Here is a 17,358-nt window from a genome sequence, read left to right as displayed (position 1 = left end):
CAGTGACAATGCATGAAAGAAGAAGGGCTTTCCTGCAGAATGTCAACTGCCCAAAATGTTATGTTGTGCACACTCCTATCTCTGAGGGGCAAGAGACTCCAGACTTTCCCCCCGGGGTTAGTTTCCTTGGAATGAAGGGCAACGGAGACTGTGGTGTTTTTTGTTGTTGTTGTTTAGTCGTTTAGTTGTGTCCGACTCTTCGTGACCCCATGGACCAGAGCACGCCAGGCACTCCTGTCTTCCACTGCCTCCCGCAGTTTGGTCAAACTCATGCTGGTAGCTTTGAGAACACTGTCCAACCATCTCGTCCTCTGTCGTCCCCTTCTCCTTGTGCCCTCCATCTTTCCCAACATCAGGGTCTTTTCCAGGGAGTCTTCTCCTCTCATGAGGTGGCCAAAGGATTGGAGCCTCAGCTTCCGGATCTGTCCTTCCAGTGAGCACTCAGGGCTGATTTCCTTAAGAATGGAGAGGTTTGATCTTCTTGCAGTCCATGGGACTCTCAAGAGTCTCCTCCAGCACCATAATTCAAAAGCATCAATTCTTTGGCGATCAGCCTTCTTTATGGTCCAGCTTTCACTTCCATACATCACTACTGGGAAAACCATAGCTTTTATCATATGGACCTTTGTTGGCAAGGCGATGTCTCTACTTTTTACGATGCTGTCTAGGTTTGTCATTGCTTTTCTCCCAAGAAGCAGACGTCTTTTAATTTCGTGGCTGCTGTCACCATCTGCAGTGATCATGGAGCCCAAGAAGGTAAAATCTCTCACTGCCTCCATTTCTTCCCCTTCTATTTGCCAGGAGGTGATGGGACCAGTGGCCATGATCTTCATTTTTTGTGGTGTTTTTAGGTTATACTTATTTACACATAGATAGAACCTGAGCATAGGCTGGAGGGGTTCACAGCATTAACACCCCGATAAATCTTGCGTCCTCCTTAGGTCCCTATTCTGCCACAATTAGTCATGCGTATCTGGGGGAAAATTTTGCTGCACTACAGTAAGGGATGTAAGAAGGCATTGGTTTCCGTCTTCATTGCATGCAGCGCTGTTTCCATTCCACTGCAGTTTGTTTCCCAACAAAATATACATTATTTGTCTTGTTGTCTGCTACGGTAAAACCTTACGTAATCAATTACACAATTAATTATGTTATCATTACATTATTCTACACGATTCAGTCAATGCAAAGAAACACAATACAAATTGGGGGGAGGGAGGGACATCACCACTGACGTAAATTGCAGAGAGCAGCATTTTCTGCTCCCATTTTTGCTTGCATTGGAATTCTCCAGCTTCCCCAGCTACAGGGATAGTGGGCAATGAAAACAATGCAGTGATGCAAGACAGGTAGTATCAGCCTGTTGCCTTGTCTCCCCTTTTCTCTGGCCCCAATAAGAGTGAGGGAAATGTAAAGGCTTCAGTTGCCACCAGTGACATCCCCACGGGGCCAAATCTAATTGGCTATGTGGTGCCATGACATCATCGTGTTCACCAGGTTACGTCAGTTGGCTGGGATATGCAACTCGTAGCGTAGCTAGCAAACGATACAGAAGTCTGGGTTACGCTGGAAGGAAGAAGGAAATGCATGTTGTTGTGCTTTGGGGGAACGGGTGCCATTTCACAGACTAGCAATGTCAGCATCTCCCCATTCCATGCTCAACAGATACGTCTGTAAACAAAACAAAAACAGTTATAGCAGAAATGTCGCCCATTTCCGTGACTCTCATCTCACAGTGAAGAGAGCCTGTTGCCGTCTGCCTCTGGAGCTTCCTGCTGCTCAGGGAAGTGGCACTTACGAAACAATAAAAATGAAGAGTGCTTGTTGCTTCCACCTTAGCTTTTTTCAGGCCCACTGAAGGACTGCAGAAACAGCTTGGGATGAGCTCGCATTAGCAGCAGAAGGGGGGAGGGAGTTGCATTCTTGTGTCTCTTGACAACTGGGAGGGTGGTGGTGGTATTTGGGGGTCAGATGATAAAATAAGACCTACAAGAGTTTAGGGACGACTATTCTAGTGTTTTCTGGGGGAGCAGAAGCAGCCGTTCCTCTCAGCCGCATTGCTCTTCCATGCTCTCTGGCTGAAGTGACTTAGCTTGTAATTAACCTCAGAGCTGCTATGCTCTGTCATTGTCAAGCCCAGCTGTCAAGCCTCTTGTAAGGAAATTAACTTTTGACTGATCCCCGTGAAGTCTGGATTAGCACTTCTGTCTCAGCCGCACGCAGGAACCACTGGTTTTCTTCTGTGCTCTCAGATTTAGGAAGGCATATGCTGGGTGGCCAAGTCTAAAAGAGCTGCCGTGGACACCCACATCCAGTGGCAGTGGGTGTTAGCACGTTGAGGACTAGCTGCCTGGAATTCAGATTGGAGCACACTGTTCCCTGCTTGGGGCTGAAATGATCAACATCTGCCTCTGCGAAACCTATTCCCAGTGGCAGCTAGTCCATTACAGCAAGTAGAGCACTGCGCCACCACGCTTGACCAGCCCTCTGCCAGCTTCCGCTTGCCCACTTCCTAGCTTCTAACCAGTCTAAGGGGTAGAACTGGATCTCTCAGCAGTGGCGGACTTGGGTACTCTATAAAGTTCACAGATCCACAGCCATCCCCTCAGACTGGGCAACTTGTAGCCAAGGGAGGCTGCAGGCTTCTCTCTGTACCAACAAACTATTGCCCCTGTTTTAGCATCACAATGCTAAGAAGATGTTCTGTCAGTTTGATGAACCTAAACGGCTCAGCAGATCTAGCAAGCAGAAATATAAACACCCACTGTCTGTTATACAATGGCCCAAGGACCTTGCTGCCTTTGCTACGTTTTTTTATTATTATGCTGTCTGATATTATGCTTTGTATTATGCTTTTATTATCAGGCTCTGTAAAATGTGTTCTTAATGTTGTACACCACCCTGGGATCTTTGGATAAAGGGCGGTATATCACTCAAAACAACAACAACAACATGGCGCCCTGTGCAAGGCAACAATTTGCCCCCTCTCCAGCCCTTGAGCTACCTTCCCAAAGGTGGGTAAGGAGGCACCCAACTTTAGGAAGGAGCAGTCAGGCTCTAGCAAGGTCCTAGAGCCCTCCGTCCTCCTTTTCCCCAGAACTGGGGAAGCGCTAACTAGGCCTTGGGAAGGAGGCAGGAGGAGTCCAGGACCCTATCAGAACCCACATGCCTCCTTCCAAAAGCCAGGCACCTTGCTTTCTGGGCTTTGAGATGGCGCCCCCTTCTCAGCTCAGCGCCCAGTGTGTGCATACCACTCGCGCAGCCCTAAATCTGCCCCTGCTCTCAGCCTCCTCAGTCTTAATGTTGCCCTCGTAAAACTCAAGAGGAAGAGTGGGAGGGCAAAAGCAGAATTTGTGTCTCTGCCTCCCATTGGCTTCTCATGCTATAAGGTTGTGGTTTTTTTTTGGCTCTCCCTACCTTTTTGCCCTACCATCCCCACTGAGGACTAGTGTGATGGCCTGGGAATCTGATTCAGAGGCTGAACCTGAGGAATCCCAGCCTGCACAGGAGTCCCCACCTCCAGGGTCGGCTGAAGCGGGGCAGGGGCTGGAATCGGAAGGGCCCTCACCTGTGCCGGATCCTCAGGAGCAGGCACCAGCTGAATCCGCTCTGGCTCCAGAGGTGATTGAGGACCCATTGCCTGCGGGTGCTCCTCTCCCAGCCCTGTCAGGGGAAGGTGAGGTTACCTCTGGGTCCAGTAACCCTCCAGCCTCTCCTGAGCTGCAGAGGCTCAGGGCAGAGAGGCGGAGGGAACTAAGTTCTCTCAGGAGGAGTGCTCGCCTTAAGGCCAGGAGAGGCGAGTCACCTGTGGGCCGGGACCGCCCTAGGCCTCAGAGGAGATAAAGGCCAGTCAGCCAGTCCCAGGTTGCGGGAGCAACATCATTGGTATCCTGTTCCTGCCGGCACCCTGACCTGCTCTCCTGAGCTCCTGACCACGCCTGACTCCTTGCTTTGGACCTCGCTTCGCCCCTGACAGACAGCCTCCTTACCCTCGACCTAGGACCGGACTTAGACCACGCTGCATGGTAACCCCCCCAGGACCAGCACAACTAGACTTCACTGCCTACTTTCCATTCCTTACATTCATTTGGCCTTGCATCCCCCATCCTAACCTCCTTCCTTCCTTCCTTCCCACCCACAGCCCAAGATACCATATATGCGCTCACACATAGAAAAGTAGATCTACATTTGCCTCTCTTGTTCTGCTTCCTTCCGCTGCTCCAAAACCCTCATTATCCATGTCCCTGTCTCTTCTGGATATGTTTGGCAACCTCCCCCATGTTTTCCCTTTGCCACTGGAATGAGCTGCTGCCTCTGAACAGCCACCGCCACTCGCTGTTTTATCTCCGGTGGGCTGCAAAAGCAAGGAAACAACCTTGCAAGCCGCAGAACAATAAACTGCCGAACGGGGTCTGGTAGCGTTATGAAACACGGACCAGACGGACTGAAGGTCCGGCTGTCTAATTAAACCTTGGCTGCCAACAACACAGGGTCTTTCCCCTGCCAATAACACTACTTTATAACAGTGGAGCGGGCAATCACAGGCAGAGGGTCGAGCGGAGACAATTATATTCCGCATGCTAGCAGAGCAAGGGTTTTAAAAATAGACATGAAGGCCTCCTCTGGTCTGGCAAAGAAAAAGAGGAAGGAGAGAGAGAGATTCACGATTTGAATGATGAACCTGTTGCTCCTCTTTCACAGCCAGAAGCATCTCAAAGAAAAGCAGGCCAGCATCGGATCTGGGAAGAGCTTGCCGCACCGTACCTGGGAGGGGAGAATCTCACCTGCCTGTGTTCAGCAAATCCATAAAAGAAGAGGCACACATGACTTAACTGTCAGTGACTCCCCTGATAGGAAGCATATATTTTTTTAAAAAAATTGCAGCTACATCCTCTGATCCCTGGATTCTTTTGCTGGGTATGACTGGATTTGACACTGTTTGACCTAGCATACCTCCTCCCCCTTTCTTTTTCTCTGTGCTACTTTCTCTGTGCATTCTTCCACTGCTGCAGTCCCATTTACACACGCAAACGTGGCGGGCTAGCCTAGTGATGATTTGGAGCATGAAAGTGTGCAGGATAGACAGCCTTAAGAAAGCAGATGGAAGGCGTCTGACGGCCACCTGCTCCACATTTGAACGGAATATGAACAGTGCTTCCTGGCTTGTCTTCTGAACCCTGATGGTTGAATTCAGGCTCCGCAGAAAGTGTTGGTAACTGAACTGCCTTATTTGCAAGGTTCGTAACTCAGGGCTGCTCAGAAGCAGGAGTGCAGAGTCTGAATACTTGGGCCATACTCAAGGGGAAAGTTCACCATTAATTCACTGTACCCAAATGCAACATACAGAAAGAAAACAGGAGTATTGTGTCACTGCTGGAAGTGCCTAAGGCCATGATGGCATTCAGTTAAATGAAAGTCCTTCCACATTTTTTTTTTTTTTGGGGTGTTAAACGCCATAGTGTGTCTTATATTGTGTCTATGGCAGTGCAGTCTAATAAAGATGTTGCTTATTCCCCTTTCGATAGCTCTGCCAGGGGGTCCTGGTGCCTTTGCGGGGCGGGTGTCCAAGCGGGCATAATCCCCATTGGTTAGTTCCTACATCACAAGTGCACTTTTGACCATGTGCAGATCTCAGATGCTTAGGTGGGCAAGAGGCAAGGATATGGGTCTGTCTTTCATCCTTCCAAGCCAGGAAGGAAGATGAGCAGCCACACACACATACAAGAAAGGACGCGGATCAGGCTACCCAGGCTTTTCCTTTGGTGTTCTCTGCTGAGCCTCATCCTCCACTAGCTCCATTATTATTATTATGTTGTTGTTGTTGGTGGTGGTGGTGGTGGTGAACATATCAGACGACACAGCGATTCTCCAAACAGCTCTTGTTTATTCACAGGCCAGAACAGAACTGAACTGAAGTGTTCAGCCAGCCTGCTTATATAGAGCTCCACTACAATGCAACAGTAACAACTTTCTGTAACTATTCAATCACTGAACGTCACTTTCAATTCCTTATTTGCATATGTGGACCTGAGTGAAAACTATCTACAGTATCCCCCCGCTGGCCCAGGGTGAGAACTTCAATACATAACAATTATTATTATTATTATTATTATTATTATTATTATTATTAATTCAATTTATACACTGCCCTATACCCGGAGGTCTCAGGGTGGTTGACAAACAAGAAAACAACATATATCAACATAAATCAAACCAAAAGCAATAACCCAATAACCCCCCCCCCCAAAAAAAGAACCAGGTTCTAAAAGGGTGTTGGATGTCAATAAGATCAACCAAAGGCCTGGCTAAAAAGGAACATTTTTGCCTGGCACCTAAAGATATACAATGAAGGCACCAGGCGAACTTTCCTGGGGAGAGCATTCCACAGACGGGGAGCCACTGCGGAGAAGGCCCGTTCTCGTGTTGCCACCCTCCGGACCTTTCGAGGAGGAGGCACACAAAGGAGGGCATCAGAATATGATCTCAGGGTCCGGGTAGGTTCATATGGGAAGAGGCGGTCCTTGAGGTATGGCGGTCCTGAGCCGTTTAAGGCTTTATAGGTCAAAACCAGCTCCATACCTTCCTCCTGTTGCTATTACCACAAAAGCCCCCACTTTCCCCAATTTTCTTGGAGCCAATTAAAAAAATTTTTTTTGAGAGAGAGGATGGGGTGCACAGATCAATCATTCCGGAGGTACGTTTGCAGAATTATGCCTAACAGAGAGCAAAAGAGTTCTACCCTCTTTTTCCTGTCTTTTTTTTTTTAAGTCAAATCCATTCCAAGTAAAATTTAAAAATGAAATATCCCTTCTGCAAAGGGCACCCCAAAATCTTTCTTTTGTGGAATCTTTCTTTTTAATAAAAAAAATAAGTTGTAGTTTCATCGTTGTAGATCCTGCATATGGGTAGGATTAAACCATCTCAGAGGGATCGTCCTACTTTCAGTTGCACAGTTTCTGCCTTCTTGTCATGAGAAACTGTCCACTCTCATTGGCAAAAGATAATAATAATAATAATAATAATAATAATAATAATAATAATAATTATTATTATTATTATTTATACCCCGCCCATCTGGCTGAGTTTCCCCAGCCACTCTGGGCGGCTCCCAATCGAGTGTTAAAAACAATACAGCATTAAATATTAAAAACTTCCCTAAACAGATTCTTGCATTGAAGGAGGTTGGACCCTCGTGATCACTTCCAGTTCTAAAATTCTATGAGATGAAGACAGAGAAACGGGCTTTTGTGGGCTCCATACTGATGCCAGCACTCCTGTTCAAGATGGTTGTTCTGCCAGCCCTTATTTACAAGGGTTTACATACAGTTCCCTCACAGGGTTCCTAGCATATGCCTGCACAGGATTTCTCCTAGTTGATAAAGGGAGAAAGAGATGGGAGTCTGGAGACCAGATTGCACCTAAGGAACTGTGCACACTTAATTCATAGTATCTGACTGCAACAAACTGCCCTTCGGCATAGAGTAAAAGTAAAGGGACCCTTTACTGTTAGATCCAGTCATGGCTGACTCTAAGGTTGCGGCGCTCATCTCGCTTTATTGGCCGAGGGAGCTGGTGTACAGCTTCCGGGTCATGTGGCCAGCATGACTAAGCCGCTTCTGGCAAACCAGAGCAGCACACGGAAACGCCGTTTACCTTCCCGCTGGAGCCGTACCTATTTATCTACTTGCACTTTGATATGCTTTTGAACTGCTAGGTTGGCAGGGGCAGGGACCGAGCAACGGGAGCTCACCCCATCGCGGGGATTCGAACTGCCGACCTTCTGATCGGCAAGTCCTAGGCTCTGTGGTTTAACCCACAGCGCCACCCGCGTCCCTTTTGGCATAGAGTAGGACCCACTATACCAGCAAGGTACCTACATTAGGAACCTGAAATCCTGACTTCTTCCTCACTTTTTGCCTATCCACACATTAGTTCATCCCATTGTCCTTTGTACAGCAGAACTTCTATCTTTGAGGAAATGCAACAATCCATCATCTGCCTGGGGTCATTGGACAGGCACGCGAAGGTGTCACCTTCCTGGATGATGGCAGGAAATTGTGCCAGAAGGAATCCATATTGCTTGCCATAGTAAAAAGCAGATAATAATAATAATATAATAAAAATAATTTATTATTTATATCCCGCCCATCTGGCTGGGTTTCCCCAACCACCCTGGGCAGCTGCCAATAGAATCTTAAAAACACGATAAAACATCAAACATTAAAAACTTCCCTAAACAGCGTTGCCTTCAGTTGTTTTCTAAAAGTCAGATAGTTGTTTATTTCCTTGACATCTGATGGGAGGGCGTTGAACAGGGCAGGTGCCACTACCAAGAAGGCCCTCTGCCTGGTTCCCTGTAACCTCACTTCTTGCAGGGAGGGAACCGCCAGAAGGCCCTCGGAGCTGGATCTCAGTGTCCAGGCAGAACGATGGTGGTGGAGACCCATCTGCTTCATCCAACCAACTCTCTGTTACACATGCCAGGTGACGAACACACAGGTATGTCAGGAGAAGCAACCTTTAAATCTGACTTTAGTATAATCAGATGACTTGGGATCACAAGGCAGAAGAAGTAGGTTCAGCCGCTTGGCTGGCAAATAAATGCATAAATAAAATAATTGCTTACTGTCTTTCCTGTAGTAGAGGATCTCCAGCTTACACTCATCGGTTCCCAGCAATGCCTGCCCCAGCTGCGCAATGGAGTTGTGCGTTGTGTCCGGCCCGGTGAGGAAGTCGCAGGTGCAGGGGCGCTGCATCACCTCCACCCGGGAGTAGCCAAACATCTCGCAGAAACCATCGTTGCAGTAAATGATGGCACAGTTCTCCATCTGAGCATTGGCAATAAGGAACTTGCGGTCTTGGGGTAGAAATAAGAGAGACATGCCAAGGGTTACTGTTTATGTACTAAGCTTGGGTCCTAGAACAATAGGCAAGTAGGATCCTAGAATGCAACAACTGATTGGCTTGCAGGAAAAGACCAATCAGGCTCCAGGAGGAAGTTAATCAGCCTATTAGGCTGGTAGGATCATAGAACGCAACAACTGATTGGCCTGCAGGAAAAGACCAATCGGGCTCCAGGAGGGAAGCAGAATCAGCCAATCAGACGGGACTCATTGTGTAAATAATGTATATTTACATTATTACATTACATTATGAGGTTTGGGGGGGGGAGCAATTCAATCACTGTTTTACAAGCTGCAATAAAGAGCATGAAATCACTACAGGACTCTGAGTATATTTCAGTTACCATGAAGCCTTCAACTGGGCAATGCAAAAGATGGATCTAGAGGCTGCTGGTGCCAATTCGGAGCATGGAAATTTCTCTTTTATTTTCTTATGTGTTTATTACATTTATCGGTCACTTTTTCTTGCCCAAGACAACACAAAGCGACACATGCAAACAAACAAAACCCCCACATATATAAAATAAAATGAAGGGGGAAAGGAATACATTAGAAACATCGCACCTAAAAGGCCAGAGTTAATTAAGTGTCCAAGGCCTGGTTATAGAGGAAAGCTTTTTGCCTGGTGCCTAAAGATATATATTGGTGGTTCAGGCGAGTCTCCCTCTGGAGAGCAGTCCAAAAATGGGGAGCTACCTCAGAAAAGGCCTGTTCTCATGTTGTCACCCTCTGGACCTCTCATGGAGGAGACACACAAAGAGGCACGCAAAGAAGGGCCTCAGGTGGTGATTCCCTTCCAACTCTATGATTCTATGACAGACAACAGAGAGGTAAGTTGCATACAGGAAGCAGATTATGTAAAGCTTGACCCATGTTGTTAGACAGACAGGTTTCCTCATGATTTTCTGAACTTAAGGCAAGAATGGTAGCAATAAGCACCAGCCATCTCTTTCCTGTGCCCATCTTCTCATTGTATTACTCAGAATTACCTGCTCTGGTAGTAGATGCATGTGATTGGGGGAAAAAGTGTTCCTCACATGTTAAAAAGTTTTTATGTGTTTGTTTAGTGTTGTTTACGTTGCAATGGTAGGGAGTACTAAAAAAAAAAAAGAAATTCAAAAACTTATGGCATGTGGTATATGGCTTTCTTTCTAAATAAGATGTATGGTATTTCTAAAGAAGATGTCAATCCTTTTAGTGAGGCAATGGCATAAGGTAAAGGTAAAGGTACCCCTGATCGTCATCTCAGTCTATAGGCTGAGGGAGCCGGTGTTTGTCCACAGACAGTTTTTCCGGGTCATGTGGCCAGCATGTCTAAGCCGCTTCTGGCGAACCAGAGCAGCGCACAGAAACAACGTTTACCTTCCCGCCGGAGCAGTACCTATTTATCTACTTGCACTTTTGACATGCTTTCGAACTGCTAGGTTGGCAGGAGCTGGGACCGAGCAACAGGAGCTAACAGGGATTCAAACCACCAACCTTCTGATTGGCAAGCCCTAGGCTCTGTGGTTTAGATCACAGCGCCACCCATGTCCCGTAAAAGAAGATGTCAATCCTTTTAGTGAGGCAATGGGATACCATGCAACAAATCAGCTCAGCATCAAATCAACGCCTGCATCTAGCTTTTAACTCACAGTGACTCTCATTTTTACGAGGGTGCTCTACCAACTGAGCTATCGCAGCTGAAAAGAAGCTTGCAGATGACCAACGCCATGCGGAGAGAAGCCAAGGACACATGAGTAGAATATCTCTTTATGCAGGGAACAGGGGTACATAGACTCTCTTTCTCATGAGTAGCTGACACACACACACACACCCTGGTACAGGTAACTTAGGTATAGCATAACATAACGTAAACTCCACAGATTTACCGTGGGTGATAATTGCCTAATAAGCAATTTAATACTGGAGACATGGGCATATTTATTTACTTCACAGTTTTATACCCCACTTGACAGGCACACACAGATCAAAGCGCTTTATGAAAATATAAAACAAGAAAGCCAAGCACAATTTACAACAGTAAAACAAATCATACAAAAAGTTAAAATGCTAGAGCAGATTAAAACTATCACAACACTCTAAGCATCTGTCAAAATAAGAATGTTTTTAGCGCCCCTAAGCAAACACTCTGAAGGTGATCTTGAGATGTAGAAAGAAACCAGGAATGGTGACAAAGGAGAAGCACATCCGCCAGGCCCAAAGAATCGTGGGAATTGTAGTTCACCCCATCAGAGCTACAGTTCCCAGGATTCTAGGGGTGCCTGTTTGCTGTAAATGCCTGGGGTGTGTGTGTGTGTGTGTGTGTGTGTGTGTGTGCAGCCAAAGTGTTGTAGCAATGGGCTCTGTTATCCTCATGGACAATTATTCATAAGGATCAGCTAAGGAGATGCCAGGGAAGCAGGTGGCGCTGTGGGTTAAACCACAGAGCCTAGGACTTGCCAATCAGAAGGTCAGTGGTTCAAATCCCCGCGACGGGGTGAGCTCCCGTTGCTCGGTCCCAGCTCCTGCCAACCTAGCAGTTCGAAAGCACGTCAAAGTGCAAGTAGATAAATAGGCACCGCTCTGGCGGGAAGGTAAACGACGTTTCCATGCGCTGCTCTGGTTCGCCAGAAGCGGCTTAGTCATGCTGGCCACATGACCCGGAAGCTGTATGCCAGCTCCCTCGGCCAATACATTAAAAACTTCCCTAAACATTGAAACCAAAGACAATTCTTTCAGGCTAAACAAGGGTAGCTCTGCTGCAGCAGCTGACAAAAGACTTCAAATAAATGGAAGAACACCCAAAAGGCTAGATCTCTTAATATTGTTTTAAGACACAGCCTTGCCTTGGGAACTGGGAAAAGAAATAGTTTTTAACATTTGTATTGCTGAAGTGAAATTTAGCTCTCCGCCGTGACCATGTGCTTTTCATCATCATTGTGTTTCATGCCTTGAATAACCTCGTCATTCTGATCTTTACAGGAAAAGCTGCTTTTCTGTTTCCTGCTTGTTTTGCTTTTAAGGTACAGCCAGGTCTCAACAAAGAGGCAACATTTTATTTTAGGTACAATCTATGACTTTGCTTTAGATTATTAGGTCATGGAACTTGCCAGAGGAGAGGCAACCCTAGACTTAATCCTAAACGATGCCCTAAACCTGGTGGGACACGTCAGTGTTGCCAAACCAAATCAGAACAGTGACCACGGTGCTATGAAATGCAACACATACATCAATAGATTGTTACTTAGGTCACATCAGATTTCTAGGTCACAAAAATAAGAATCCTAGCTTCTAAAGAATGAAGGGATCAGCTTATGCAGGGGTACATGTGTTCCCCCAGGCTGTTTTGGGGAAGTCCCTTCCCGCCCACCTGACGTCATACATGATGTCAGATGTGGAGCAGGTAAGGATGTGGCTTCAAAGGAATTACCAGGAGTTTAACAGGCGCTCCCAGTTGCTCTTTTACTGGAACCAGGTGCACTCGCAAATGCCCATCAGCTGACAGGTGGTAAGGATGCATCTTGCTAAAGAAGGAGGAAGCAATTTGCATTTGATGGAAACTTCTTCTTGCTCCCAGTCCTGGTGCTTGAAGCCGCCTCCTGCAGATCCTTTCAAGCTATGATATGGGGGACCTTGAAGCTTGAACTGTTTTGGGGGCCCCTTCACAGCCAGCAATGAGGCTGTTATCAATGGGGTTGTTCCATGACAGATCACTGCAAATTTTACGCTAGTTTGAGTTTTTGGGTATCCACTTAAGTACTTTTGTGAACTCACTGTTATTCCTCTAGGGTCCTGAGCTCTGATAAAGGGGAGGGGGGGTTTTGACATTAGCCACAGCAGAGCAGCCAACATACCGCAACACACTGGGGAATGAAGGTTGGGGGCGGGGAGAGCGGTCCGCCCTGGGTGCCATCCAGACGGGTTACATTGTGGCTGCCCCCTTGGGACGCGAGCCGCCCGCCGCACCCCCTGCGACATGCACCACGCCCCCTGTGGGCGGCATGCCCCCTAGGACGTGCACCAGCCACACCCCCGCATGTCCGCCACCCTGGATGCTGGAGCATGTAGCTCTGCCACTGCCGGAACACTCAGCCTTTACAGCATGAGAGCCAGTGTGGTGTAGTGGTTAAGAGCGGTAGGCTCGTAATCTGGTGAACTGGGTTCGCGTCTCCGCTCCTCCACATGCAGCTGCTGGGTGACCTTGGGCTAGTTACACTTCTCTGAAGTCTCTCAGCCCCACTCACCTCACAGAGTGTTTGTTGTGGGGGAGGAAGGGAAAGGAGAATATTAGCCGCTTTGAGACTCCTTCGGGTAGTGTTAAAGTGGGATATCAAATCCAAACTCCTCCTCTTCTTCTTCTTCATCTGCACTGCTGACTCTCAAACTTTGGGATTGTTGAAATATATCTAACAAAAAATTAATCAATTTGAGTCATGTGACAAGATTTGAGTCATGTGACAAGTCATGTGACTCAAATTGGGTCTACTAGACCCAAATATTTTAAGCAATGTGGAATGAAGTCACTTCTAAGGCCCCTCTGGGATTAGGGTCCCTGAAGCTTCAGCTTTATTCATTTCATAGTAGATCTGCCCCTGGGTGGTCTTGCAAGTCTTCCCTTGCTCCCTGTTTCAGCCTCTGAAATGTCTCCCTTCCTGCAGCAGCAGCAGCAGTGGTTAAAAGCAGAGCTTCCCAAACTTTTCATGCTGGTGACACACTTTTTAAACATGCATCATTTCATGACACAGTAATTCAGTTTTAGTAGCAAACCGGAGGTTAAACTAACCTCCTTTAAGAGTGCAGGGAGCATTTATGCAACACATTGACACATGGCAGCCGACACGCTAATGTGTCACGACACAGTTTGGAAAGTGTTAAGTAGTGGGTGAACATATCAGACGACAGAGCAATTCTTTAAACAGCTCTTGTTTATTCACAGGGCAGGACAGAGCTGAACTGAAGGGTTCAGTCAACCTGCTTATATAGAGCTCCAGTACAATGTAACTGTAACAATTTTCTAAAACTATCCAATCACTGAACGTCACTTTCGACCCCTTATTTGCATAACTATCTACAGTATCCCCCTGCTGGCCCAGGGTAAGAACTTCATTACATAACAGAAAGCTCCGGGTTAAAGTGAAGTTGGAAGGGAGATACCCTTAAAAATGGGCAAGAAGGACAAAAAGAAGTTTGCAAAACATATATGAGGTGATGAGGCAAGTGGAAAGAAGCCTGTTTCTGATATATTGAAATAATTGTTTATTGTTGGCCTTTAGCAATATGTTCTTTGATTGGTAAAAAATTAAGATGAAGAATAAGTAGCTATTTCAATACATAAGAAGCCAGAGAATGTGTCAGAGCACCAGACAAAGAAAGGAGGATACAGCGATTGCAGAAAAGTTCCCATCCATCTTTACTGTGAAAAATATTGGACAGATTCCCATTTCTAAATCACTTTTTCCAGAAGGGTGTTCAGAGAACTGAACCAAAAAGAGGCGATGGGAGATAAAGTTCTAGGGCTAACTGCCAAATTAAAACAAACAAATCACCAGCTCCCGACGGCATATACAGGCAGCAGTTCTTCGAGAACTAAAATGTGAAATTGCTCCTCTCCTAACAAAAATATGAAGCATGTCACTAAGATTGTCCTTCCTTTCTAGAGCGTTGGAAGAAAGCCAACACAACGCCAGTCTTTAAAAAAAAAGGCAGTCAGCTAGCTCAATGTCTGTTTGGGGGTAAAGAGGTGGAAAATATTGTTTAGCATTTTAGAAGAACAGCTTCGCCCAAGGAGGAATCAATGAGTTCGCCAGAGGGAAGCTTCACCAATCTTGTGTCGTTCCTTGAGAATGTCAATAAGCGTGTGGGTAAGGGTGATGCATTAAACAACAGTAAACCCGAACTTCCAAAAATCATTTGGCAAAGTCCTCCTGAGTAACAGCCACGGAATAAGAAGACAGGTCCACTTATGGATCAGGAACTGGTTAAAGAACAGGAAATACGATAAATGTAAGAATGCAATGGAGGCAAATAAGCAGCGGGGTCCCCAAGGATCTGTACTGAAACTAGTGCTATTTCAATCAATGCGATTCCTAAATCATCTGCCATGACCAGCAAGGAAGCCAATTGAAATATACTCGGAGTCGAGAGTGGATTTCATGCTCTTTATTCAGCTCATAGTGGTGAGGAGGAATGGAAGTTCCCCCAGAATGTCTGCCTTATATACATTATTTACACAATGGGCTGCACGTGATTGGCTAATTCCGGAATTCTCCTGTAGGCCAATCAGGTTGTGGATTCACTTCCATCTGGAGCTGGATTGGGTGGCTCCTGCAGACCAATCATACCGCTGCATTGTTCTAGGACCAATCAGACTGCTGCATTCTGAATCCTATTGTTCTAGGACCAATCAGACTGCTGCATTTTGGATCCTATCGTTCTAGGACCAATCAGACTGCAGCATTTTGGATCCTATTCAACTCAGTACATAACACCAATATTGTGGATGGTACCATTCGCCCAACCACCAAGTTGGAGAATATCGACGCAGATTATGTTCAGTTTTGCTCTCCCTGTCTCAATCATGAGAAAGTTGGGAAAGGCACAGATAAGAGCAACTAGACCATCCAAGTGGTGCAGCTGGAGCATCTTCCCTGTGAAGGAAGGTGTAAGCATTTGGGTTTTTTAAAAATAAAAATAAAAAATAAGATAATTATTGTGTGGGTAGAGGGGGTGGAGACATGGAGAACCTTATGCCAGTGGTTCTCAGCCCGTGTGCTGTGGCACCCTGCGGTGCCTTGAAGGATGGTCGGGGTGCTGTGGGTAACACTGGCCTCTGTCCCTCTTGCCTTTGCTCCCTCCTCTGATGGCCTCTAGCCTCTCTGCCTCCCAAAGGCTTGCACAGCTGTTTGTTGCAGCAGAGGCTTCCAGGAGGACTTCCAAGGAGAGGGGAGAGGAGAGGAGGCTGAGGGAACGCTCCACAAGGAAGGGTGTTCGAAAAAGGGTGAGAGGCTGCCAGCTCTGCAGGCAAGGGGTGACAAAACTGGACTCCTGAGCCTCACAGGGGTGCCACAGAAATAATGTTGTTGGTCAAGGGAGCCGTGGACTCAAAAAGGTTACAAACCTCTGACTTATAAAGTTCTGTATTGTGTGAGGGGAGTGGAAAGTGAGAACTTTCTCTCCTTCTCTCTATAGTCCTGGAACTTGGGCTCTCTCCATGAACCTCAAGGGAGCAGGATGGCAGTAGATTCGGGACAAACCGACAAAAGTACTTGTGCATACAAAGCATATTGTTATAGATGGGGGGGGCTCCCCTAACCACTATAAATGAATAAATAGTAGGATTTGGAGATGTGATGGGAGAAATACAAGCTGAAGAGGAATTCCTGAGCTTTGTTGTTGTTTAGTCGTTTAGTCGTGACCCCGTGGACAGAGCACGTCAGGCACTCCTGTCTTCCACTGCCTCCCGCAGTTTGGTCAAACTCATGCTGGTAGCTTCGAGAACACTGTCCAACCATCTCATCCTCTGTTGTCCCCTTCTCCTTGTGCCCTCCATCTTTCCCAGCATCAGGGTCTTTTCCAGGGAGTCTTCTCTTCTCATGAGGTGGCCAAAGTATTGGAGCCTCAGCTTCAGGATCTGTCCTTCCAGTGAGCACTCAGGGCTGATTTCCTTAAGGATGGAGAGGTTTGATCTTCTTGCAGTCCATGGGCCTCTCAAGAGTCTCCTCCAGCACCGTAATTCAAAAGCATCAATTCTTCGGCGATCAGCCTTCTTTATGGTCCAGCTCTCACTTCCATACATCACTACTGGGAAAAGCTAGCCTATGCAAAAGGACCTGGCCAGTCTAGGGCCATTAAGAAACAATACATCAAGAGCCACTGACAATGCAAAATAACTGTTCTCTCCCCCCCCCCACCCACTTGCCCTGAGGTGTGAACCGAAGATGGGGTTCGGCAGGTTGCCAGGGTAGCTGGGTGTGAGGCGAGAGGAAAAGAGAGTCTTTTAGCAGAATGTTCTGGGAAGAAGAAGGAAGAAGAAAGACTGGCATCCATCTTGGGCAGGCTGGCTGAAGGCTGGCTACACTGCTGTGGGGTACAAACCCCTCTTGAAAAGACCATGGTGTAAGATCTGGACTCCCTCCAAGCAGACTGGAAGTGTAAATAGGTGAATAGACTATATTTCTTAACACTACAACAGTCTGGCACAGGGATTCCTTGTCTGGCACAGTTCTGCCGCTTGTAGTTTCATCCATATCCCAATTACCGGTAATCAAAATCCTTCCCCTCCCCATCTATAACAATATTAAGACTCCAGACAACATGTGGCCACATCATTTCACTTTCCCCCAGCTTATAAAACTATAGCACACAACTAAGAACTTGAGTGATGGGAATGGTGGCGAAAGGGTACTTTGTACAATGGGAGGACCCTGCTGAAGCAGCAAACAGCTAGCTAAGGTCTTCCCTAACTTAAAAACAC

The 17,358-nt window shown here is 46.8% G+C and overlaps 1 protein-coding gene across 4 annotated transcripts in view; it reads right to left on the bottom strand.

Moving 5' to 3' along the window:
• The window catches only part of KCNH6 (potassium voltage-gated channel subfamily H member 6), a 137,489-nt gene that overhangs the window by 109,738 nt on the left and 10,393 nt on the right, over positions 1-17,358 (bottom strand). For 2 of the 4 annotated variants that reach the window (XM_080976523.1, XM_080976527.1), the window contains exon 2: positions 8,627-8,857. In XM_080976523.1, coding sequence (XP_080832649.1) covers positions 8,627-8,857 — 231 coding nt within the window. Of the gene's footprint in view, positions 1-8,626; positions 8,858-9,467; positions 9,676-17,358 lie in introns of those variants that run through there. The other 2 variants (XM_080976525.1, XM_080976524.1) reach the window with 2 other exon arrangements.

The sequence above is a fragment of the Podarcis pityusensis genome (genome assembly GCF_964106645.2).
Source record: "Podarcis pityusensis genome assembly, chromosome: 13".
In the NCBI taxonomy this organism is placed as follows: domain Eukaryota; kingdom Metazoa; phylum Chordata; class Lepidosauria; order Squamata; family Lacertidae; genus Podarcis; species Podarcis pityusensis.
The sequence above is the reverse complement of the archived record's forward strand: the minus strand, read 5'-3'. Positions and strand labels throughout refer to the sequence as shown.